Below are 25,924 nucleotides of genomic sequence, written 5' to 3' on the forward strand. Positions count from 1 at the left end.
CGGAACTAGGAAATACCTGGAGTAAAACCCTTGGTTTTGCTGATCTAACGGGACCGGCTCGACGGCCCGAAGCCGAAGCAAAGCCTGGGCCTCCTGGAGAAGAAGAGCGGTCTGCGTTAAGTTTGAAAGATACTCTCTTGGAGGGTGGTCCGGGGGGACCTGTTGGAAATGAAGAGAGTATCCCTCTCTTACGATGGTAAGGACCCAAAGGTCTGTGGTGATCGCCTCCCATCGATGACAAAAATGATGGAGACGACCCCCTATGGGAAAAACAGTGGAAGACAGAACGTCGGTTATGCTCCCTGGAAGAGAGTCAAAAAGGCTGAGTAGCCTTGGGTGCAGCCGGCATCTGAGGCTTCTGCTGAGTCTTTTGCGGAGGCTGTCTCTTTGCAGGCTGTCTCGCAGGAGGAGTCTGCCTCGGTTGATAACGCCGCTGGTAAATTTGAGGCGGTCTGGATGGACGAGACTGTTGAGGCTTCGGTTTAGGACGTAGAATAGACTGAAAAGACTTTTCATGGTCCGACAGCTTTTTAGTAACAGTTTCGATGGACTCATCAAATAGATCCGCTCCTGCACAAGGTACATTTGCAAGTCTGTCTTGGAGGTTCGGATCCATATCGATGGTTCGAAGCCATGCCAGACGACGCATGGCAACCGAACATGCCGCCGCTCGAGCCGAGAGCTCAAAGGCATCGTAGGAGGATTGCATCAGTTGAAGGCGTAATTGGGACAGGGTCGCCACCACCTCTTCAAACTGGAAACGAGCCTGAGCATCGATGAAAGGAGTGAACTTGCGGAGCACCGGCAAGAAAAAATCCAAGTATGAAGAGAAGAAAAAGTTATAGTTGAGCACTCGAGTCGCCATCATCGAGTTCTGATAGATACGTCTACCAAACTTATCCATCGTTCTCCCCTCTCTGCCCGGAGGAACGGAAGCATAGACTTGGGAGGGATGAGAACGTTTGAGAGAGGACTCGACTAGAAGGGACTGATGAGAAAGTTGAGCTCCCTCAAACCCCTTGTGGTGAACGATGCGGTATCGAGCATCCAGTTTACAGGGGACTGCAGGTAAGGAATACGGTGTCTCAAAACAGCGCATGAAAGTCTGGTCCAGCAGTTTGTGTAGAGGAAGCCGAAGTGTCTCCGCCGGAGGGTGAGGTAAATGCATGGTGTCCAAATACTCTTTAGAATATTTTGACCCAGTGTCCAAAGTCACATCCAAGTCATCCGCCATTTGTCGGAGAAAGGATGAGAAAGACAGTTGGTCCGCCAAGGCCGGCCGACGAGACGGGCTAGAAGACGTGGAAGCCTCCGGGTCCAGGGAGAGCTGAGATCGGCAGGGAGAATAGGAGGTAGATGGTTCCTCATACTCCGGCCCTTCCGGCTGGGACAAATCCGACGAGGAGTATCCCAAACGCTGCATCTTCTTTTGCGGGGACACCTCCGAATGACGTGAGGAGTGCCGAGAAGAGTGTCGAGATCGATGCCCCTCCCGGTGACGGGACGGAGAACGAGATCTTCTATGCATCGAGTGGTCCTTCGAAGCCTCAAAGGAATGGATAGGGCTTGATGCAGTGGATCGTAGAGGTGGCAGAGATGCGGATTCACGCAGCGCCACCCAGGTCTGGTATGGAGTGCGGAAGAACTCCTCCTGCGATGCAATATGCCCAGGACTACGATTATCAGGAGCCGCCCTAGCACCCTGTTGGCGTGGAGGTGTGATGGGCTCCAAAGGTGGCATCTCAGGAAGGGAAGCCCTCCTGGAGGATTCCGCCGCCCTCCGCCGATCCCCCTCGTCGAGTAGAGAGATTGAGCGACGAGGAGGAGGGGGAGGGGGCGGACCGCCCTCTGAAACCGGGGTCGGAAGCTCACCGTGAATGTTGGCAATAAGCCGGGGTCCCATAGTGCGCATAAGCTCGACAAACTGAGCTTCTAGCAGGGAACGAAGCAAAGCCGATATGGAGGGATCCGCACCGAAAGGGGGTCCTCCAGTATGGTCTTCGCGTTCCTTCGTGGCCAAGTGCTTCTGCTTGCTAGCTTTAGGCACTTTGATGACCACCGGAGGAACAGTGGAAGGCGGTACCTGAACCGAGGAGACGGAAGCAGGCGCCGATGTTGAACACGATGCTGAAGCCGGTGTGAACGATGCGGGCTTCACGATGCTCGATGCAGGAGTCGTCGATGCAGGTTTCGAACGGACCGGCGAAACCTCAACAGCCGCAGTAGTAGAGATGTCCTTGGCAGTCTCCATCTTGAACATCGACTCCCAGAGCAAGCAGCGCCGCTTAAACGAGCGCGCAGTGAGCGTGGAACAAGGCCGGCACGATTTCGGAACATGTTCCGGACCAAGACACTGAAGGCAGCGTCGGTGTGGGTCCGTCAGCGAAATCGCACGCTGGCACTTGCTGCACTTTTTAAAACCAGTGATTGGTCGGGACATAGGCCGGAAAATCGACGCTGCAAGGTCGAAGCCGCTAGGCCGCAGCCACGAGGCCGGCCCGGCCGAACCGCCGGAAGAAATAATTTTAAGTTTTTTTTTTTAGAAAAATAAAGTAAAATTGAAATAAAATCAAAGAAAGAAACAGAAACGCGGGTTAATTAGAAGGCAAAAACTGAATTTCAGTCAGCGCAGAATGAAGTACAAACTTCTCAGCTCCGCGGAAAGAAAAGAACTGAGGAGACACGCCCGGTACATCGGGCGGGAAGGCACTGGCGCATGCGCGGTGCGGGCATCTCGAAACTTCTAAGTTTCTTCAAGCAAGACATGCTTTCAAGATGTCCGTGTCGGGGCTCTGTCGGATGACATCACCCACTAGTGAGAATACCTGCCTGCTTGTCCTGGGATAACCCTCATTACAGGATAAAATAAACCACACTAGTAAAAAATTCCAAAGCTGAAGATTTTGACTAGCTTATTTTGGTTGCAATCCATGAGAAAACATGAAATAAACCATTAACTAAAAGGACTTATAATGACAGCCTTGTAAAATCACTTTTCTGTTCATGTTGTCCAAGCAATAGTGGGCAATAAAGGTGTAGATGGAGGACTAAATAATTGCTACTATAACCCTAACTTGTTAATGTTTTGCCAAGTAGTTAGATTCAGGCCTGTAAGTTTGTAATGTGGGAACTATAGCATGCTAGCAAGTTTGCTGATATCCCTTTAGCCACCATCTCACCTTTCTTAATAAGGTCATATTGTACAAAAATCTCATTTGACTTTCAACAGAATCATATTTTTTTATATTGTAAGCCAATGTCCTCTTGCAGTCTAGAATATGGCAGCTTTCTCTTCTCTAAGAGCATGAGACTCTGAAGATCGCCAAACAGCATATGTACTGCTAGATATGAATATCAAATTATTTAAGAATTTGGGTATTCTATAATTATGGAAATGTATCTCATTTATTCTTCTTGCTGACATCACCAGCAATAAGACTTTCTACATGAGGAGCTTTAAGTCCACCAATTCCAATGGTTCAAATGACTGTACTTGGGTTCAAGAAAGGATTGGACAATTTCCTGCTGGAAAAGGGGATAGAGGGGTATAGATAGAGGATTACTGCACAGGTCCTGGACCTGTTGGGCCACTGCGTGAGCGGACTGCTGGGCACGATGGACATCAGGTCTGACCCAGCGGAGGCATTGCTTATGTTCTTATGTGTATGAGAAGAGGATTTTGATGTGCAGTTAATTCTATCTGAAATGAATTCAGAAAAGTTACTTTCTAAGTGATTTTTCTGTTACCTCTGCACACTAAATCACACCAGATTATAAATTGTTTCAATTTGAAACTTTATGAACTGGTGGAGGACTTCTTGAAGGTCAGCATACCTTGCTGACATCTTCCAGCAAGTTAATAAGGCCACAAATCAGCTTTCAACTTCCAAGCTGAGAAGAGAAAAAGAGGGAAAAGAACATTCTCTTTCTGAAAGGAGAAGAGTAGAAGACATATATTTGGGTAAGTATACATTATTTTACTCTGAGCTTTGATAGGTTTGGGGAGAAAAGCTCAAATGTAGGTTCCCTTCTATAGACAATTTAGATCTTAAAAGAACAAACATTACTTAGCTAGTCTCTATAGGATAGCCTTTTATAGTGCTAGAGTTCTGTCACCAAATATATTTTTATTGAGCTCAACTAGAACAAGGCACAAGAAGCATATCAGAACATGTAGTACAAGCTCATTATATCCACAAATACCAGTCAAACCAGATGTGGATGCTGTTTAAAAATATCATCATGGAAGCCCAGACCAGATGTATTCTACATATCAGCAAAGGTGGAAAGAGAGCCGGCGTGGTTAAAAGGTGAGGTGAAAGAGGCTATTAGAGCCAAAGCAACATCCTTTAAAGAATGGAAAAAGGATCTGAATGAAGAAAATAAGAAGAAACAGAAGCACTGGCTAGTTAGATACAAAGCAGCGATAAAGATAGCTAAGAAAGAATATGAAGAGAAACTTGCAAAAGAGGCAAACCCTCATAGCAGTTTTTTAGGTACATCAGAAGCAGAAAACCTGTGAGGGAATCTGTGGGACTGTTGAATGATCAAGGAGCAAAAAAGGGCGCTCAGAAAGGATAAGGCCATAGCAGAGAGACTGAATGAATTCTTTGCTTCGATCTTTACGGAAGAAGATGTAAGAGATACCTGAACCAGAAATTATTTTTAAGGGTGATGAGGTGGAGGAACTGAAAGAAATCTCAGTGAATCTGGAAGATGTACTAAGCCAAATCAGCAAGTTAAAAAGTGATAAATCGCCTGGACCGGATGGTATACATCCCAGGGTACTAAAAGAACTCAACATAAAATTGCTGACCTGCTGTTAGTGATCTGTAACCTACCACTAAAATTATCTGTAGTACCTGAAGATTGGAGAATGGCCAATGTTACGCCGATTTTTTAAAAGGGGATGCCTGGGAAATTACAGACCAGTAAACCTGACTTCAGTGCCGGGCAAAAGGTGGAAACAATTATAAAAAATAAAATTGTGGAACACATACACAAACATGATTTAATGAGACAGTCAGCATGAGTTCAGCCGAGGGAGATCTTGCCTCACCAATTTTTTTTTTTTACTTCTTTGAAGGTGTGAATAAACATGTGGATAAAGGTGAGCCAGCTAATGTAGTATATCTAGATTTTCAGAAAGCTTTTGATAAAGTTCCTCATGAGAAGCTCCTGAGAAAGAACTTTAAGAGTCATGGGATGGGTGGCAAAGTTCAGTTGTGGATTAAGAATAGGTTATTGGATAGAAAACAGAAGGTAAGGTTAAATGGTCATTTTTCTCAATGGAGGAGAGTAATTAGTGGAGTGCCGCAGGGGTCTGTACTGGGATCGGTGCTATTTAACTTATTTATATATGATCTGGAAATTGGAATGAGTGAGGTGATTAAATCTGCAGATGACACTAAACTATTCAAAGTTGTTAAAACGGATTGTGAAAAATTGCAGGCAAACCTTAGGAAATTGGAAGACTGGGCGTCCAAATGGCAGATGAAATTTAATGTGGACAAATGCAAAGTGATGCACATTGGGAAGAATAACCTGAATCACAGTTATCGGATGCTAGGGTCCACCTTGGGGGTTAGCACCCATGAAAAGGATCTGGGTATCCCTGTAGACAATCCAATGAAACCTTCCGCCCAATGTGTGGCGGCAGCCAAAAAAGCAAACAGGATGCTAGGAATTATTAAAAAAGGGATGGTTAACAAAGACTATGAATGTTATAATGCCCCTGTATCGCTCCAAGATGCGACCTCATCTGGAGTATTACGTTCAATTCTGGTCTCCTTATCTCAAGAAAGATATAGTAGCACTAGAAAAGGTTCAAAGAAGAGCAATCAAGATGGTAAAGGGGATGGAACTCCTCTCGTATAAGGAAAGACAAATGGTTAGGGCTCTTCAGCTTGGAAAAGAGATGGCTGAGGGGAGATATGATTTAAGTCTACAAAATCCTGAGTGGAGAGAACGGGTACAAGTGGATCGATTTTTCACTCCGTCAAAAATTACACAGACTAGGGGACACTCGATGAAGTTACAGAGAAATACTTTTAAAACCAATAGGAAGAAATTTTTTTTCACTCAGAGAATAGTTAAGCTCTGGAATGCATTGCCAGAGATTGTAGTAAGAGTGGATAGCATAGCTGGTTTTAAGAAAGGTTTGGACAAGTTCCTGGAGGAAAAGTCCATAATCTGTTATTGAGAAAGACATGGGGGGATTCCACAGCTTGCCCTGGATCGGTAACATGGAATATTGCTACTCCTTTGGTTTTGGGCAGGTACTAGTGACCTGGATTTGCCACCGTGAGAATGTGCTACTGGGCTTGATGGACCATTGGTCTGACCCAGTAAGGCTATTCTTATGTATATCAACAGTATTATCTATGGGGCTTGTGAATAGTTGCTTTGGGACACAAATACGACGTCTGAGAATTAAGTTCAAGAACTTGCTTCTGTGTGCTTATGTTGACAGCACTGTACAAACAATTCGGTAAGATTTCATAAACTTGGTATATCAGTGTCTCACAGCTTTTTTCGTGTCGACATATCGTGGTCTTGCTGAATGGCATTCATCATTGTTATTGCGTGTTTTTGTGTGCTATCATGAAAATATCAGGGTTTAAATTAGAACAACAAACAAACATTAAATTTCTTGTTAAAACTTGTCAAGAATGAAAGTAAAATCATGGATATGTTAGTCCAAGTTTATGAGGATAATGGCCATGAAGAAAAAAATCAGCAGTGTCCAAATGGATTCAAAGTTTTTCTGAGGGGAAAGAAAGCATCACTGATTGAAGGTCAGGATGGCCAGTAACAAGCAGAACTGATGAAAACATTGCAAAAATTTGTCAAATTGTGTGTCAAAATAGTTAGCTGACTGCGAGAAGCATAGTAGATCAAGTAAACATCAACAGAGAAACAGGAAAATCTTAAATTGAAAACTTTGGCATGAGAAAGGTGTGTGCAAAAATAGCCCCAAAAGAGCTCACCGATGAACAAAAGCAAAGGAGAGTCGAAGTTTGCCAAGACCTTTTGGAGAGGCAATATGAGGTTTTGGGCTGTGTTATCACTGTTGATGAAATGTACCAATACAACCCTCAATAAAAGCGTCAAAGTGCACAAAAGAAGTCAGTCAATTCTCCACAACCAAAAAAAGTTTTTCCACTATAAATCAAGAGTCAAAACGATATCGGAGGGATTGTTCGTTATAAATTTGTACCAACTGGAAAAACAGTTAACCAAGTTTACTATATGGAAGTGCTGAAAAGACTGCATTAAAAAGTTAAATGAAAACAACCTGAACTTTTCATCGACAACTCATGGCTCTTGCATCACGACAATGCACCAGTTCACACGACACTATCTGTGAGGGAGTTTTTAGCTAGAAAACAAATAACTGTTTAGAATCATGTTCTTCAACCTTTTTACACCTATGGACTGGCAGAAATAAAAGATTTATATTGTGGACCGGCATTGGTCCGCGGACAGGCGGTTGAAGAACACTGGGCTAAGTTGTGGGCCAGACCCTGCCCATCTCTACCCAATCTCCACCCCAGACCCCACCTCCATAACAGTACTAATTGTAACACTATTTTTTCCATTCATTTTTCATAGATACACACAATATAATCTTATTTACAACACATAATGGTTAACCACAAAATTAAACTACACAAAACGAACTGACAGCAGATGTAAATTCAAAAATAAAATCATTCCCCCCCTACCTTTGTTGTTTCCCTCCCTCTATGCTATGCCTTACTTTCTGGCCTGCTCCCGCATGGCCATTTTATGCCGCCCCCGGTGTTATCTACAGGCCGGCTCCCTCTTCCTCACTGATGCAGTGCACAAAGCTGTGGGCTGCGGCTCCTTGTGCGTCCCGTGCCTCATCTGGAAGCCAAGGCTTCCGATCCAGGCACAGGACGCACGTAGGAGCCATTGCCCGTGGCTCTGTGCACTGAATCAGTGAGGAAGAGGGAGCTGGCTCGAAGATAATGCCACATCGATCACACCGTGGACCGGTGGTTGAAGAACACAGTTTTGGGCCTGATGCACGTGCCAGCCCTGTGGACCGGTGGTTGAAGAACACTGGTTTAGAACACCCCTCCCTACTCACCTGATCTGGTCCCCAATGACTTTTTTCTTTACCCGAAGATAAAGGAAATATTGAAAGGAAGAAATCTTGATGACGTTCAGGACATCAAGGGTAATACAACAACAGCTCTGATGGGCATTCCAGAAAAGAGTTCCAAAATTGATTTGAAGGGTAGACTAGGCACTGGCATCAGTGCTTAGCTTCCCAAGGGAAGTACTTCAAAAATGACTGTAGTGATATTCAGCAACATGGGGTATGTAGCACTTTTTCTAGGATGAATTCGCGAACTTAATTGTCAGACCTTGTACCAGTTTTAGTTAATAAAAATAACCTGCAGTAGAACACATTAAAGGTTTATCTTTTTCCTTCTTACCTCTTTTCACCTCGATGTTCAAATTTTACTCGAACATCATTCTGCAATTAAAAAAATAATTAATTAAAATTACACACATGAAAAGGAACTAAAACAAAAGAAATGTTCACCATCTTAAGCTTTTTCTAAACAGCTATGGGAAAAATCTGAGAACTTACAAACACAGAGCACGTTACTTATGTGTAGCAGGTATTATCTGAAGGCAGCAGACAGATATCCTCACATGTGGGTTACATTATCCATGGAACCCAGCACGGACAGTCAGAAAGTGCAGTCACTTTAAAATCGCCCATACCGCAGGCATGCAGATGCTTTCCTACCTGATGTCAGCTCGCAGGATCATCAGTTCAGTAACAAAGTTAAGAAGCACACAAGGAGAGGATGGAGGATTGTGAGTATATCTGCAAGTTTTGCTCTGCTGAAAATTCTACTTTAAAACCGAGAGTTATTGTTCAAGCAGAAATTTGGAGGTTCCTGACGAAGGGGTGGTCCCGAAACCGAGCTCAATAGAACCGAGAGCTGCAAATCCACTTATGGCAACATTTTCCAGCACAAGATAAGTTTTTCATTTTTGTACTCTTAGCGGTTTTGCAATGTTGTAGCACTTTTGAGATTGGTCTCCACACACTCCATTATTATTTACTTGTTTATATTGTTATTTGAGTGGGTTTACACTCTACACTATTATTATACACTCAGGAAGATCATATAATGGTGTGCTGCATAAAGCCTTGTGCTCTTGCATGATATAAGTACTGAACACTGTGCATTTTTCTGACTTATGCAACTCACACTGAGGAGTTCCAAATCACTAAATTACCATATTTTTCACACTATAAGACACACCTGACCATAAGACGCACCTAGGTTTAGAGAAGAAAACAAGAAAAAAAATTACGAGCCAAATGGTGTACTAATATATTTAATAAAATATACCAGGCTCTGTACCCAACCCCAAACTCCTTGCCAGGCTCTGCACCCTGTCCCCCCTCTGGTGGTCTAGCGGTAGGCCGGAACAGGAGGGACCGTCCCAGCCGACTAACAATTTTTTATGCACACACCCCTTCCATACCTTTGTAAATCCTTCCCAGTACTTTTTTAAATCCTCCTCCCACCCCAGGGGGTATTTAAAAAGGTACTGGGGGGGTAAAAAAATTGTTAAATTTGCTCCATAAGATGCACAGACATTTCCACCCATTTTTTTTTTGGGGGGGAGTGTATCTTATGGAGCGAAAGATACGGTATTATTTATAGTGATATAATTGTGTGAGTGGATTCTGCATCTCCCTTACTGCTCACTTGAAGAACTATTATAGTATTTGATATTGAAGCGTTCTTCCTCTTGGTTTTTCATTTTGATCAATCCAGTAGAAAGGCATCAGACTAGGCGATGAGGAGAGTACAATCTGGAGAAGTGTAGAATTTTGTGATTGCTGGGAGACGCAAACAGATCTATTTGTGCCAAGAAGACTTGATGCAATATAGCTGAGTGACCACTCGCGAGGCTGAAGAAATCTGCTTAGTCTATCAACTCAGAGCCTACTGTACAATATATTTATTTTAAAATTTTCTATACCGTTTAAGATTAACAGCCTCTTTTACAAAGCCGCGATAATGGCTGCGCTGTGCTAATGGCCCCGAAGCCTATAGATTTTAAAGGGCTTTGGGGCTGTTGCCGCGCGGCTTTGTAAGAGAGGCTGTAAATGGTTTACATAATTTTAAAACAAAAACATAATAAAATAAACATACAATCAATCCTCAGAAATCATGTCTACAAAATAATACCATAGCGTTGCATAATAAAGATCATGAATAGTTCATCAACTTTGCCAGAGAGGAAAATTATTGGCTAGAGAAAGGCATCTACAAATAACTGCGTCTTAAGTAATTTTATAAACATGCCCCTTTCACGACAATTTCGTATCTGACCCACCAGGGAGTTCTATATCTTAACAACTGCACAACAAAAAGTCATTTTACCAGTCTCAACAAGCCTTGGATTAACAATCATCTTCAGTAAAGCTAAATTCTCTGAGCGCAATGACTATATAACAAATACTCTAAATCCTATTGCGTTCTGGACTCTTGCCCCCCAGAAATCATGAAACTGGCACCTTTAGTATTTAAACTATCTTTGATGCAATATTTGGCTCATAACCTAAAAACTGGGAAGTTCCTCTCAAATAATGGTCACATAATAATAACCCCAATTCTAAAAATTGAAAAGAATCTTCAGCTATAATATCCAACTACAGACCAGTAGCATCCATTCCGTTTATTGTAAAAATTATGGAGGGATTGGTACACACCCAACTGATGGATTATCTGGATCAGTTCTCTCTCCTACATGAAACTCAATCCGGTTTTAGATCGCTATTTAGTACTGAGACAGTAATTGCGGCTATTTTAGACAATCTGCGCCTACTGTTTAGTAAGGGCCTTAATGCCCTGGTTATGCAATTCGATATGAGTTCTGCCTTTGATTTAGTAGACCACGGGAAACTGCTGCAATGCCTAGATGCCATTGGTATCAGGGACGAGGTGCTGAATTGGTTCCGTGGCTTCCTTACGTCCCTCACTTATCAATTTTAATTATGAACTTTCAGATACCTGGAGCAATCCATCCAGTGTGCCACAAGGGTTTCCGCTATCTCCATTGCTCTTCAACGTCTACATGTCCTCACTAGGCACGCAGCTAACCCAGTTAGGGATAAAACTATTTAGTTATGCAGATGATTTTACGATCATCATCCTATTCGTTAATTCTATCTCAGAAACTATTCCTAAAGCTTCAGAAGCCATAAACGTGATGGAGCACTAGATGACAACCTTTAGGCTCAAACTTAATTCAGAAAAGACAACTTTCTTCGTTGCTTCGCCACATCCGCTTGACACCAAATCACCACTATGTATCAATAATCTTAATTACCCTATCCAACCTACCATAAAGATACTAGGTGCAACTTTGGATCAGTGCCTAACCATGAGAGATCAGGTGGACTCCTTGATCAGAAAGGGATTTTTCACTCTCTGGAAACTCAGATCCATTAAAGCTTATTTCGATACAGCGGCATTCAGAACCCTAGTACAATCCCTCGTACTGAGTCTACTTGACTACTGTAACATCGCCTATTTAGCAATTTCCCAAAAGAACATGCAGCGTTTACAACTGATGCAAAATGCAGCGGTCAAACTAATCTTTGGGCTGAGGAAGTTTGACCACGTGACACCCTACTACCGGCAGCTGCATTGGCTGCCAATGGAGGCGCGCGTAAAGTTTAAATTTGCCTGCTTCTGCTTCAAAGCACTACACGGACTTGCCCCTAAATATATAACTGACCTTTTCGCCTTCTCAGCCAACAGACACAAGAGAAGCTCACATTCCAACTTCGTTCCCCCCCCCAGTGAGAGGTTGTAAACTGAAAAAACACCATGAACATCTTCTCTCGCACCAAGCAGCATCATGGGGTAAAGACCTAAAACAATTGCTTTCACCCACTACTTATGAGGAATTTAAGAAACGTCTGAAAACACACCTGTTCCTAAAGTATCTAGACAACTGATCCTCTCTTCTCTCTCCTCTTTATAGCGATTAACTTGTTCTATTGATCACTCTCTCCTCAAAAATGGATTTCCTGTCCTATTAACCCTCTTTCTTCCTCCCCTCTTAAAGTCAATCAATTTGTACCTTTGCTTAATCTTTGTAAACCGCATAGAACTTCACGGTATTGCGGTATATAAGCTGTTATTATTATTATTATTATTATCTTTTTGGTGTATAGCCAAGTATACTATTTTTCATACGAGAAATGTTTCCATACGAGAATTGATGACAAATCATTACTGCTTTATACTGTACTCTGAAGGCAACTGGTAGCCAATGCAATTTTTGGTGATGTGGCGAAATATGATCATATTTAGACAAACCATTAGCTCTGTAGCGCCTCAATATCTCTCGTTTCTCCCCACACTACCTCTGGCACTCCACTCATCGAATAAGTCTTATCTGTACCCTTCTCCTCTACAGCCAACTCCAGACTCTGTCCCTTCTACCTTGCTGCATCATATGCCTGGAAAAAACTGCCTGACTTGATACATCAGCCTTCGTCTCTGGCAGTATTCAAATCCATACTCAAATCACTAAACTAAACTAAGCCTTAAGTTTATATACCGCATCATCTCCACGGAAGTGGAGCTCGACACGGTTTACAAAGTTTAAAAATAAAGGCAAGAGAGGAGAAAGCTTTACAAGAGCATATGAATAGAGGAGGATGTGGACAGGGGAGGAGATGTTAGATGTTAGAGAAAAGCCAGGCTTTCAGTTGTTTTCGGAAAATCACACTTTGAAGATGCTTTCAATTCCAAACCAACTCACCTTCTAAGCACCAATATCTGTCTTATCATTCCCCCACCTGAGCACTGTGTATTGATGCACATTCTTGTCCAGTTTGTCTGTCTTGACTAGATTGTAAGCTATTTTGAGCAGAAACTGTCTTCTATGTTTTGATGGACAGCGCTGCGTATGTCTAACAGCACTATAGAAATGATTAGTAATAGTAGTAGTAGATGATATACTGAAGTCACCATTGCTTGAAATTTGTATGCTGTGACACAAGCCTCAGCCCAGTCCAAGTATAGCAAAAGGAGATATAGTCCACCAGCCACGTGGAGATGGTTCTCTTGATGTCAGGCGTTCCTGCCATCTACGTGAAGACGGTTCTCTTCATGATGGTACATGTGAAAACTGTATGAGTGAAGGAGTGCAGCTACTACCGTGTTTCCCTGAAAATAAGACAGAGTCTTATATTAATTTTAGGCCAAATAAAACGCACTAGGTCTTATTTTCAGGGAATGTACATGATCATCTCTCCCTTCCTCTCCTTCACCCCAATTCTTCCTCTTTCCATTCTCTCCCCCACATGTACAGCATATTTCCTCCCCTCCCTCATGCAGCAGGACCCTGGCCCAGCTTCTATCCTTCCCTCCCTCCCATCACTTGTGCAGCAGGACCCTTAACCAGATTCTATCCTTCCCTCCCTACCATCCCTTGTGCAGCAGGACCCTTGCCCAGCTTCCCTTCGCTCCCATTCCTTGTACAGCAGAACCCTTGAGTGAGTACCAACCCCCTCCCGTGAGCATCCGAACCCACCCTCCCACCGTGCAGCCGAACCCCCATCCTTCCCTCCCTCCCATCCAAACACCGCCGACTGTGAGCAAGCACTCTAAACATGCTGCTTCGGCCTTGTCCGCCCGTGAATTCACTCTGCCATGTTACAGATGACGTCATCAGTAATGAAGCATAGTGAATTCACGGGCAGACAAGGCCAAAGAAGCCTATTTAAAGTGCTGCTGGTCCGACGCTGCTTAGGGAGGTATGTAGGGCTCGCTCGCGATCGGCAGGGAAGGATGAGGGTTCGGTTGCGCGTGCTCGGGGGAGGGGGCGGTGCTTGCTCAAGGGTTCTGATCCACAAGGGATAGGAGGGACGAGAAACTGCCAGCAAATCCCGGGACTAGGGCTTATTTTTGGGGTAGGGCTTATATTAAGACCTACCCCGGAAATCCTGCTAGGGCTTATTTTCAGGGAAACATGGTACTACTCAGCATTTCATGAATATTCTGGGTGCTGATGCCAGACAATTGAAGCACCCTGTACTGAAAGTCACATGTTCCCATTTAAAAGCAGAGATATTTCCTGTGAGCAGGTAGGATGGAAATATGGATGTACGCTTCTCTGAGGTTAGAAAGCAGAGCCAGTCATTCTTCTCTAATAGTACCAATAGTGGTATTTGTTGAGAGCTGAGGTCTAGAATTGGACAGATGAGAGGTCTGAGGTCTAGAATTGGACAGATTCCTCTGGTCTTTTTTGTTATGAAAAAATATTTGGAGTAGAACCCTTGACCCCTCTCCTACAGAACTTGTTCTACAGCACTAAGAGGAGGAGGGCCAAGATTTCTTGGCAAAGGAGGGTGGTCTACTGGGAGTTGAAGAGAGACTTTTGGGGGGTGGTTGGGAGGTTTCTTCCATAAATGGAAGGCATAGCCCTGACTCACCACTTGAAGGACTCAATGATCCGATGTTATTTTAGACCAACATTGATGATAACGGGCGAGTCGACCTCCTATAAGCAGAGTGAGAGAAAGGCTGAGAAACACCAACCATGCTCTCTAAAGGGAAGTCAAAAAGACTGCTGCTGTTTGGACTGAGATGCAGAAGTTTTCTGCTGCCTTTGTTGTCTGGAACATCCGAGTAGCAGGCCAAATGGATACAGAAGGTTGGCAACACTTCTCAGTATTGATTCAATCAATCATTTTGTCTAGGTTGGATTATTGTAACTCGATGTACTTGGGTCTTACAAAGGTCAGTCTGCAGAGACTTCAACTAATACAGAATACTGCAGCTAAGCTTATTTTCGGTAAGAGTAAATTTGATCACGTGACCCCTCTGCTCAGGGAATTACATTGCCTTCCAGTGTACCTCAGAATTCAATTTAAGTGCATTTGTATTGCATTTAAGATCTTATTTGGCATTTTTACCACTTTGATTCCTTTAGACTGGAATGTGCATAGGTCTCATTTTGCTAGAAGTTCTCAAAAGTTAAAACTTACATTTCCTTCCCTTAGTGGAAAAACCAGAGCCTTTAGATTTAGTCATTCTTTTGCTTTTAAATTAACTGAAAGCGTCGTGAGGAGCATCAAGGTGAGCGCAGAGACAATAGTGGACATGAGTGCATCGCTAAATGTTGAGAATGGGATGACGAGTTGTGTTCTCTCAACGAGAATGCAGATCTCAATGTAGATGCTCGATGCTTTCATGCCTGAGTTTGATGCCTGGCTGGAGCCTTTGGGTGTTGGTTGGACCAAGATGAAGTTGGGAGTGTGGAAACAGAAATTGACAAAAGAGTGCATTTGTAATAGCCCAGTTAGTTCTTTCTTCAACAGCATGTGAAGCTGTTCCAGCAGAGATGGTACCAGTACCAATGTTGGCATTAGGTACTTCTTGTGTTGGGTGTCGAGGCATTAGGGACCTCAAAGTCAAGGCACACCTCAGAGGAAATACCAACTGCAGAGAAGGAGATCTGGCATCAGTGTGCCAACGCTTGGAATGTGTCGATGGTGAACATGCTCGACACAATGCCAAAGCACGCTTGGAGGGGCAAAGGTGTTTATGCTTCTTAGCTTTCTTACAAGCTTCCCCTGAGGCAGGTAGCACCAATGAAGAAGCGGAACAGGTTGTCGATGCCATCGGTGCCAGTGTCAATGCTGCAGTTGCTGGATGAATTTCCAGCATGAATTTCCAGCCAATCTTGATATAGATGAAGTTTACCTGAAGTTTTTCGTACGGCAACTTCCTAACTTTAAGTGACCTCTTCTGCAATTTAGAGTAGAGAGGGCAGGAAATGTTTCGGTGTTCAGGACCTAGGCACTAGACACATCAATTATGCGGGTCTGTACTTGAAATGGCCCCAGAAACTTTCCCATCTTTAACTTTGGCACCAAGTGCACCATTTGAAGCTGCTAGGAGCCTTTAACACCGAAGGAAAAACCGCCAACACAAGGTCAAAGGATTCTATGGTCTGGGGAGGTCAAGTAAATTGTAAGCCAAAAAAGGCTCGACACTCCTGGCCTGAAAACAGGCAGCAAAGGGTCCGAAGGTCCAAAAAAAAAAAAAAAAAAAAACCCCAACAAAAATCCTCAGTATAAAAATCAAAATTTTTAAACCAGATGATAGAAAAAGAAGTAAAATAGAAAAATATGACAAAAAGAAAGGTAAAAAAGGAATGGGAAGGCACAAACATACAAGTTTAACGCACTTAGAGAAACTCTAATAACAGCCTATCAGCTCCGTGGGACACTGAGAATCAATGGTCCCACAAGTCGATGTCGGGCAGGAAGGCACCTGCACACACGTGGTATGGGTGGTCTTAAAGTTTTAATGTGACAGTACACTTTCTGTCCATGCCAGGTTCCATAAATGATGACACCCACATGTAAGAACATGCTGCCTGCTTGTCCTCGGGTAATATACAAGACTATTAACAGAAATCACTACTTCATTTTATATCATTCATAACATCTCTACAACAGTTTTGGCCTACTTAAAAGGTCCAATTAAAAATACTCTTTCTGCAAATATTTCCTATTTGACTAATTTGTAAGATCACGAAGATATTTGGACCAAAGGACAATAAACGGCTGTGGCTCCTCAATTAATAATTGATTGAAATCCAACTTCTCACATCATGTTAAGACCCACCTTTCCAAAATAGACATAGCTCCTGGTTTAGGGTCAAATTATTAAAACAGTATAGGAGGAAGTCACATGATGCTAGTCATCTAAGCAGACATGAGAAAGGGAAGTTCCCATAGCAATTTTGCATTTTAATGAAAATAAGCAACTTTGGATCTGCTTAAAATGTCTTAAAGCAGAAGAAATATTTAACAAAGAACAAAGGGATGGGGTCTTCTTGGTAGGGAGCATGCAAATGACATATCTGAGGATGTACTTTGATAAGAAGTCTGCTGCTTATATAAAGACTAAAGTAGGAATTCCCAAACCTTTATGGTTCAAGGCACCCTTAAGTGCGTCATTATTTTTCACAGTGCCCCTAAGTCAAAAGATATACCTAATTGTCCCCTCCTTCTCCCCCCCCCCCAAAAAAAAAATCTGTTATCTCTCCTCTCCTTCGTCCATGAACTGCCATCTCTCTCTTCTCCCCTACCTTCCCTTCCATCTGTCTCCTTCCTTCTCTTCCCTCCCCCGATTTGGTGGTTCTCTCGCTTACACCTCCCTCCCAATCAGATGCGGTATTTTTCTCTTCCACCCCCAATTTTCTGGACATTGTGTGAATGTATATTTAAAAACTTAGGGCTCCTTTTACAAAGGTGTGCTAGCATTTTTAGCGTGCGCTAACCAAAAAAATACCGCCTGCTCAAGAGGAAGCAGTAGCAGCTAGCGTGCGCTATTCCGCACGTTAAGGCCCTAACGCATCTTTGTAAAAGGAGCCCTTAATGTTGCACTGGGTCAGTCTTGTGATTTGCTAGACTGGCTACAAGACTTACTTGGGTTTGGAATTAAAATGCGCCTGCAGTTAACTTTGCTACAGGCAAAGGACAAAAACACTTTTGATCTCAACACTAGTAGATGACAATATCCTTTGTTCATACAAACTATAGCTCATTTTTTGCCAAAAATAGACTTAGTAGGTTTTAGAAGGAAATCCTTCAAATTTCATAATACACGTTTTGTTCTCAAAAAGATGTATATTACCTGTGTTTTTGGTGAAGATTTCACCTTTCCCACATCTTGCAGGGATAAAGCAGGTCGACTGGCTTTATGAAGGACAGCCAAATCCTGCATGATTGCATTCAAAACTTGCTGCTCATCTTTTGAATAAAAACAATGAGAAAAAAATCTAAATGAGTATTAAAACTTCAATGCGCACATTTATATATAAGAAACAATACGTCTTAATATTGGGCGCTTAAATCAAAAGCAGTAGCAAACCATAACCAGAAAACCACTTTCTATGTATTCTCTCTTCCAAGGTTTCGCTCTTCATATTAAACCATTCACCTCTCTTCTTTGGTTCATCAAACCCACAACTGATGGGCTCTAAAATGTCTTCAGCTTTCTCTTGCATCTCCCTTGTAAGATTTAGGCCAAATATTGCCAAAATATTATCAATCACATGAAGCTTTGCTGTTGGTCAATAATTAGGCACTGTATTTATTCTATTGTAATTTTATTATTTAAATTTAGCTGTCAAAAAGTCAGAAAACTTAGTCGGGATGGTGCGTGACAAGAGTGAAGGGGGGGACTGTTCTTGAGAAAGCCGAGTGGCGAAACATGTTGAATGGGTCCCTTCCTGATGCAGATATCACAGTTACTTACCATAACAGTTGTTATCCAGGGACAGCAGGCAGATATTCAACAGTGGGTGACATCACCAACAGAGCCACGCAGCGGACAGCCTCGAAAGCAGACTTGCTTGAAGATCTTTGTAAGAGCTTCCGATTGCTGCACTGCGCATGCGCGAGTGCCTTCCAGCCCAAGTTAGGGCGTGCATCTCCTGTGAGGTACCTCAGTTCAGATACCTAGCTAAGAAGCCAACTAGGGGAGGAGGGTGGGTTGTGAGAATATCTGCCTGCTGTCCCTGGATAACAACTGTTACGGTAAGTAACTGTGCTTTATCCCAAGACAAGCAGGCAGCATATTCTCAACAGTGGGTGACCTCCATGCTAAGCATAATGGGATGGAGGGAGAGTTGGCAAGTTAAGAAAAAAGATTTTGCAAAACAGATTGGCCAAAATGGCTATCCCTTCTGAAGAAAGTATCCAGACAGTAATAAGAGATGAATGTATGAACCGAGGACCAAGTGGCAGCCTTGCAGATTTCCTCAATAGGAGTTGATCTGAAGAAAGCTACAGACGCTGCCATTGCTCGAACTCTGTGGCCCGTGACTCGACCCTGTAGAGGGAGACCAGCCTGAGCATAGCAGAAAGAGATGCAAGCAGCCATCCAGTTGGATATGGTCCGCTTCGAGACAGGATGCCCCAACTTATTTGGATTGAAGGAGATGAAAAGTTGTGGGGCTGTTCTGTGGGGCGTTGCAAGTAGAAACCCAAGGCACGTTTACAGTCCAAAGTATGGAGCGCCACTTCTCCAGGGTGAGAATGAGGCTTTGGAAAAAATACTGGAAGAACAATAGATTGATTGATGTGAAATTCAGAAACAACTTTAGGTAAGAATTTAGGATGAGTGCGGAGTACCTACTTGTCATGGTGTAAAACTGTGAAAGGTGGATCAGCAACCAAAGCTTGTAACACACTGACTCTTCGAGCAGAAGTGAGGGCAATCAGGAAAACCACTTTCCAAGTAAGGTACATGAGATGAGCCTTATCAATTGGTTCAAATGGAGGCTTCATCAATTGAGCCAGGACAGCATTGAGATCCCAGACCACTGGAGGTGGTTTGAGCGGTGGATGAACATTAAAAAGTCCTTTCATAAAGCGGGAAACCACAGGGTGTGCAGACAGGGGTTTCCCATCAAGAGGCTGATGAATAGCAGCAATCGCACTGAGATGGACTCTGATAGATGTAGACTGGAGGTCAGACTGTGATAAGTGAAGTAAATAATCCAAAACAGATGCCAAATTTGGCTCAATATGGCGAGTGGAACACCAAGCAGAAAATCTAGTCCCATTTCTGGTCGTAACACTGCCTAGTGGACGGCTTTCCGGAAGCTACCAAAATATCCTGGACAGACTGAGAAAATTGTAGAGAGTCTGTTAGATGGAAAGGTACCAAGCTGTTAAGTGTAGAGACTGCAGGTTGGGATGTAGCAAGGAACCGTGACTGAGTAAGCAGAGAAGGAAAAACTGGTAGAAGTAGAGGCTCCCTGGTGCTGAGTTGAAGTAGAAGGGAGTACCATGGTTGTCTGGGCCACGGAGGAGCTATCAGAATCATGGTGGCATGTTCTGTCTTGAATTTGACAAGAGTCTTGAGAATCAGAGGGAATGGAGGGAAGGCATAGAGAAACTGACCCATTCAATCCAGAAAGAAAGCATCTGCCTGGAAAAGCTGGGGAGAGTATATTCGGGAGCAGAATTGAGGCAGCTTGTTGTTGAGGGGAGAGGCAAAGAGGTCTATTTGAGGAGTCCCCCATCGAGCAAACACTTGACGCAGAGGCGAAGAATCGAGTGTCCATTCGTGTGGTTGCAGAAGACGACTCAACTTGTCCGCCAGACAGTTGTGTTGACCTTAAATGTAGACAGCTCTGAGAAAGATGTTGTGATGAATTGCCCAATCCCACAGCTTTAGAGCTTCTTGACAAAGGGAGTGAGATCCCGTCCCTCCCTATTTGTTGACATAGTACATGGCGACTTGGTTGTCCATTCGGACAAGGACTACCTTGTCGTGAAGAAGGTGTTGAAAAGCTTTGAAGGCATTGAAAATCGCTCTGAGTTCCAACAGATTATTGTGATAAAGACGGTCCGCAGGAGACCAATGACCTTGGGTACGGAGACCGTCTAGATGGGCTCCCCATGTGTAGGTTGAAGAGTCTGTTGTGAGAACCTTCTGATGAGGGAGATTGTGGAACAGCAAACCTCTGGAAAGATTGGAAGAGAGCATTCACCAGGGGAGAGATTGCTTCAACAAAGGAGTTACTGTAATTTGTTGAGAAAGCGGGTCGGTAGCTTATTGCCACTGAAATGCCAGGGTCCACTAAGGTATGCGAAGGTGAAGTCTGGCAAAAGGTGTAGAAGCCTTGTGACCGTGCAGAACCATCATTGACTTACTGAAATTGATGCGAGATGAGACACTTGATGGCAAAGGCGAATGAGGGTATCCCGACGTGGTGGAGGTAGAAATGCTCTGAGCTGGACAGTGTCTAGAGTGGCCCCAATGAACTAGAGAGACTTAGATGGGGTCAACTGGGATTTTGGAAAGTTGGAAAGTTGACTTCGAACCCCATACTTTGGAGGAACATAATAGTCTGTTAAGTCGCTGCAATAACCCCTTGTTGAGAGGGGGCTTTGATGAGCCAGTCGTTCAGGTACAGAAAAACTTGAAGACCTTGGGTACGGAGGGCTGCAGCCACCACCACCAGACACTTCGTGAAGACTCTGGGGGATGAGGTGAGTCCGAATGGAAGAACTCTGTATTGTAGATGAAGATTCCCCACCCGAAATCTTAAATACTTGCGAGAGGCTGGATGAATCGGGATATAAGTGTAATCCTCTTTGAGATCCAGAGAGCATAGCCAATCTCCCTGATTCATCAGGGAATACAGAGTTGGTAAAGAAAGCATCCGAAACATCTCTTTGACTAGAAATTTGTTGAGGGCTCTGAGATCCAGAATGGGTCGCAAATCCCCCGTCTTCTTTGGAATTAGAAAATAATGGGAATAAAATCCCATGTCCCGTTGTTTCAGAGGAACCTCTCTGACAGCTCGAAGGCGAAGAACCTGAGCTTCTTGAAGAAGAAGGGGAAGTTGCGACGAATTGGAAGGACACTCTCTTGGAGGGCGATCTGAAGGCATCTGAAGAAAGTGAAGTGAGTATCCCTCCCGAAGGATTTGAGAACCCTGAAATTTGAGGTGATCATCTCCCACTGGTGATAAAAAGGGATGAAGACGACCTCCTATGGACAGAAGAGAATTCTGATGCAGGGAGGTTGGCATGCTCAGACTGGGAATGTCAAAAAGACTGAGCAGGTTTAGTTGCAGCAGGAGTTTGAGCCTTCTGCTGTCGTTGTTGCTGAGGAGAGTTGATCTGGAGAAAGCTAGTGTCGTTTTTTGAGGATAACGACTTGGTGTTTTCTTGTATGAGCGAGCAGGAGGAGTCTTAGGCTTGGGGGCGAATCAAACAAGCAAAAGAGCGCTCAAGTTCAGAGAGGCGCTTTGTAGCAGCTTCAATAGAATCATCAAAGAGTTCATTCCCATGGCAAGGCAAGTTCGCTAGACGGTCCTGCAGATTGGGATCCATATCAACAATGCTGAGCCAGGCGAGACAGCGCATGGCTACTGCAAAGGCAGAAACTCTAGAAGAAAGCTCAAAAGCATCGTATGTGGCTTGCAGCATGAAGAGTCTGAGTTGAGACAGAGTTCTGATAATCTGTTTAAAATCAGGAAGACTTTGTTCCTCAAGAGCCGGGTAGAATTTAGGCATCAATTTGAGGAAATGATTTAAATAAGCTATGAAAATGTAGTTATAATTGAGAATTCTGTTAGCCATCATGGAATTCTGGTATAATCTACGGCCAAACTTGTCCATGGTACGGCCTTCCCTACCTGGAGGGACCGCAGTGTAAAGCTTAGATGGACGAACTTTCTTTAAAAAAGATTCCACAACCAAAGACTGGTGGGACAATTGAGATTTTTCGAAGCCTTTGCAAGGTACTGTGCGATACCTGGATTCCAGCTTGGATGGAATGGCTGTAATGGAATAAGGAGTTTCCATATTCCTTAAGAAAGTTTGCTTCAATACTGGAGTCATAGGAAGTCTCAATGTCTCCTTGAGTGGATGAGGCAACTCCATGTCGGCCAAGTATTCAGGAGTATACTTGGAATCGGAGTGGAGATCCAGCTGAAGAGCTTTTCCCATGTCAAAGACGAACCTGGCAAAAGAGGCAGACTTCGAGGTCGAGGCACCTTCAGGAGAAGGAGTGTGAGACTGAGGGACTGCCGAATAGGAAGGAGAAGCCTCTCTGGAATACTGAGAAAGAGGCTCAGAGTCCAGGCGCACAGTGATTGAGGAAACTGCACTACCTGCGTGAGGAGGAATTAGTGAGTGTTTGCACTTCAACCTCGATGGTGAAGTCTCTGGGGTTTGAGGGACAGAGTGGGTCGAGGCAGGAGGAGAAGGCTCCCTCGGAAGCGGCCTCGATGGAGGAGTTTTCGACCTCGATAGAGTGCGAGGAGAAGCAGCCGGTGTAATAGCCTTGCGAGACTTATGTTTAGATTTGGTAGAAGTCTCGGTAGCCTTGGATAAACGAGGCATAGAAGACTCAGTATCCGGAGGAGGAGAGGGTTTCTGCTGCAGAAAAGTGTCTTGAGGAAGCTTGGAAGCGAGATGACTCGAATGCCTCGAGCGATGCCTTGATTGAGGTGGAAGAGACTGTGTCCGAGGAGTAGGTGAAGAGTCACTGGATGAGAACCGGTGAGACTTCCTAGACTTGCCTCGAGGACCTTCTACAGGAGTCTCAGACTTCTGCTCAGGCTGGCTCGTAGGAAGCAGGGTCGAGGACAGGAGGAGTTGAGCCATGACCGAGGAGATCTGAGTGGTCAGAATGGCTTTCAACATGTTCTCGAACATAGGCACCGAGACAAAGGGATCAGGTCTCAAAGGTGCAGCAGTACGCTCCAAGGAAAGCGACCTCGAGGATGAGTATTCCCGATGCTTGGAGGCACGTTTAGCTGGAGGACTAGAAGAGACTGGCAGGACCGCAGATACGGCCTGGGATGCCTGGGACTCTGGAGACTTCTTAGGAGTTGTACCTGAAGAAGAGACAGGAGACTTACCCGTCGAGGAAGACTTCAGAGGAACTGCCGTCGAGGCCTTCGAGACCGAAGATGTTGAGGTCGAGGCCTTGGTGGAGGCAGAAGCTGGCGTCGTGGTCAAGGACTTAGATGTTGAGGCCGTCCCCAAAGCCGAGATCGAGACCTTCTCAGGCAGTTGGTCCATAGTGCCAAAAAGTTGGAGAAGCTTAGCACGGCGTCGACGAAGGGCTCGAGGTTGAAGGGTAGCACAGCGCAAACAAGCGTCAGGGCAATGTTCAGGAACCAAACAAGCAATACACCGACTATGAGGATCGGTGATTGAAATGTTCTTGCTGCACTGGCTACACTTTTTGAACCCGGTAAGAGGCTGGGACATAGAAAAAACAAAGGCTGAAGTATCGAATGAGGTGAGCGGCCAGGCCTAGGCCAAAAGACCGCTGGCCGGAAGAAAAACAAAAACAGAAATAAAAGTTAAAAAATTTTTTTTTTCCCAAAAAGAATCCGAAAGGAAAACACGAGCACAGCGACTTAATAAAAATAAAAAAGCCGCGGTGAGAGAAGGCAACGAAGGCTGCAGAGCTGAAGAGAAGAGGACTTTTCAGCTCCACGGAAAACTTTGAACTGGGGTACCTCACAGGAGATGCGTTCCCTAACTTAGGCGGGAAGGCACTCTCGCATACGCAGTGCAGCACTCAGAAGCTCTTACAAAGATCTTCAAGCAAAGATCTTCAAGCTGTCCGCTGCGGGGCTCTGTCGGTGATGTCACCCACTGTTGAGAATATGCTGCCTGCTTGTCCTGGTATAATAACAAGCTTCAAAAATAATTAAACCGATAGTGAAACGGCGGCAAAGCTGTCATTTTATATATTTATATTCTTGATTTTAAAAGTTTTCATCAAGCACATTGAACACTAAGCACTTTTCAAAAATTTATTTTTAAAAAAAATCAGATTTGATGATGATCTATAGGTCTCGAAAATGTTTATTACATAGCCGTTGAATTAGTAATTGGCTGGTTGTTGGCATTTCTGAGGAATCTGCAATAAATAGTACATTAAATGCAATTTGGAGATTTATATACTGCTGCACTTATGCATGATTGAGACTATATTGGCAGTTAAGAAGTATACAGTGGTGCCTCGCATAACGGACGCCTCGCACAGCGAACGCTGCGCACAACGAACTTTATGTCTTGATTCGTACAACGAACTTCGTTTCACACAACGAAGTCGCCCGAGCTGCATCCTTCCGCGCAGGCACTGCGCTTAACTGCCCTCTCTCCGCCTGGCTCCCTCTTGCCCCCCCCGACTCCCCGACACGATCGGGGCAAGAGGGAGCCCAAGCCCTCTTGCCCCCCCGACTCCCCGACACGATCGGGGCAAGAGGGAGCCCAAGCCCTCTTGCCCCCCCGACTCCCCGACACGATCGGGGCAAGAGGGAGCTCAAGCCCTCTTGCCCCCCCGACTCCCCGACACGATCGGGGCAAGAGGGAGCTCAAGCCCTCTTGCCCCCCCGACTCCCCGACACGATCGGGGCAAGAGGGAGCCCAAGCCCTCTTGCCCCCCCGACTCCCCGACACGATCGGGCCAGGAGGGAGCCCAAGTCCTCCTGGCCACGGCGACCCCCTAACCCCACCCTGCACTACATTACGGGCAGGAGGGATCCCAGGCCCTCCTGCCCTCGACGCAAACCCCCCCTCCCCCCAACGACCGCCCCCCCCCAAGAACCTCCGACCGCCCCCCAGCCGACCCGCGACCCCCCTGGCCGACCCCCACGACACCCCCAACCCCCTTCCCCGTACCTTTCTGTAGTTGGCCGGACAGACAGGAGCCAAACCCGCCTGTCCGGCAGGCAGCCAACGACGGAATGAGGCCGGATTGGCCCATCCGTCCCAAAGCTCCGCCTACTGGTGGGGCCTAAGGCGCCTGGGCCAATCAGAATAGGCCCGGGAGCCTTAGGTCCCTCCTGGGGGCGGGGCCTGAGGCACATGGGCCCAACCCGACCATGTGCCTCAGGCCCTGCCCCCAGGAGGGACCTAAGGCTCCCGGGCCTATTCTGATTGGCCCAGGCGCCTTAGGCCCCACCAGTAGGCGGAGCTTTGGGACGGATGGGCCAATCCGGCCTCATTCCGTCGTTGGCTGCCTGCCGGACAGGCGGGTTTGGCTCCTGTCTGTCCGGCCAACTACAGAAAGGTACGGGGAAGGGGGTTGGGGGTGTCGTGGGGGTCGGCCAGGGGGGTCGCGGGTCGGCTGGGGGGCGGTCGGAGGTTCTTGGGGGGGGGCGGTCGTTGGGGGGAGGGGGGGTTTGCGTCGAGGGCAGGAGGGCCTGGGATCCCTCCTGCCCGTAATGTAGTGCAGGGTGGGGTTAGGGGGTCGCCGTGGCCAGGAGGACTTGGGCTCCCTCCTGGCCCGATCGTGTCGGGGAGTCGGGGGGGCAAGAGGGCTTGGGCTCCCTC

General features: G+C 45.2%; 1 protein-coding gene across 3 annotated transcripts in view; it reads right to left on the reverse strand.

The window, feature by feature from the left end:
- LOC117360795 (general transcription and DNA repair factor IIH helicase subunit XPB) overlaps positions 1 to 25,924 on the reverse strand; it is a 262,217-nt gene that overhangs the window by 211,892 nt on the left and 24,401 nt on the right. For all 3 annotated transcript variants that reach the window (XR_004539518.1, XM_033945177.1, XM_033945181.1), the window contains exons 3-4: positions 17,736 to 17,851; positions 8,469 to 8,509 (exon numbers count right to left, since the gene is read on the reverse strand). Coding sequence is in view for 2 of the 3 variants with exons in the window: in XM_033945177.1 (XP_033801068.1) it covers positions 8,469 to 8,509; positions 17,736 to 17,851 (157 nt within the window). In the remaining variant the exon portion in view is untranslated. The remainder of the gene's footprint in view (positions 1 to 8,468; positions 8,510 to 17,735; positions 17,852 to 25,924) is intronic.

This window comes from Geotrypetes seraphini, chromosome 5, assembly GCF_902459505.1.
Source record: "Geotrypetes seraphini chromosome 5, aGeoSer1.1, whole genome shotgun sequence".
NCBI lineage: Eukaryota > Metazoa > Chordata > Amphibia > Gymnophiona > Dermophiidae > Geotrypetes > Geotrypetes seraphini.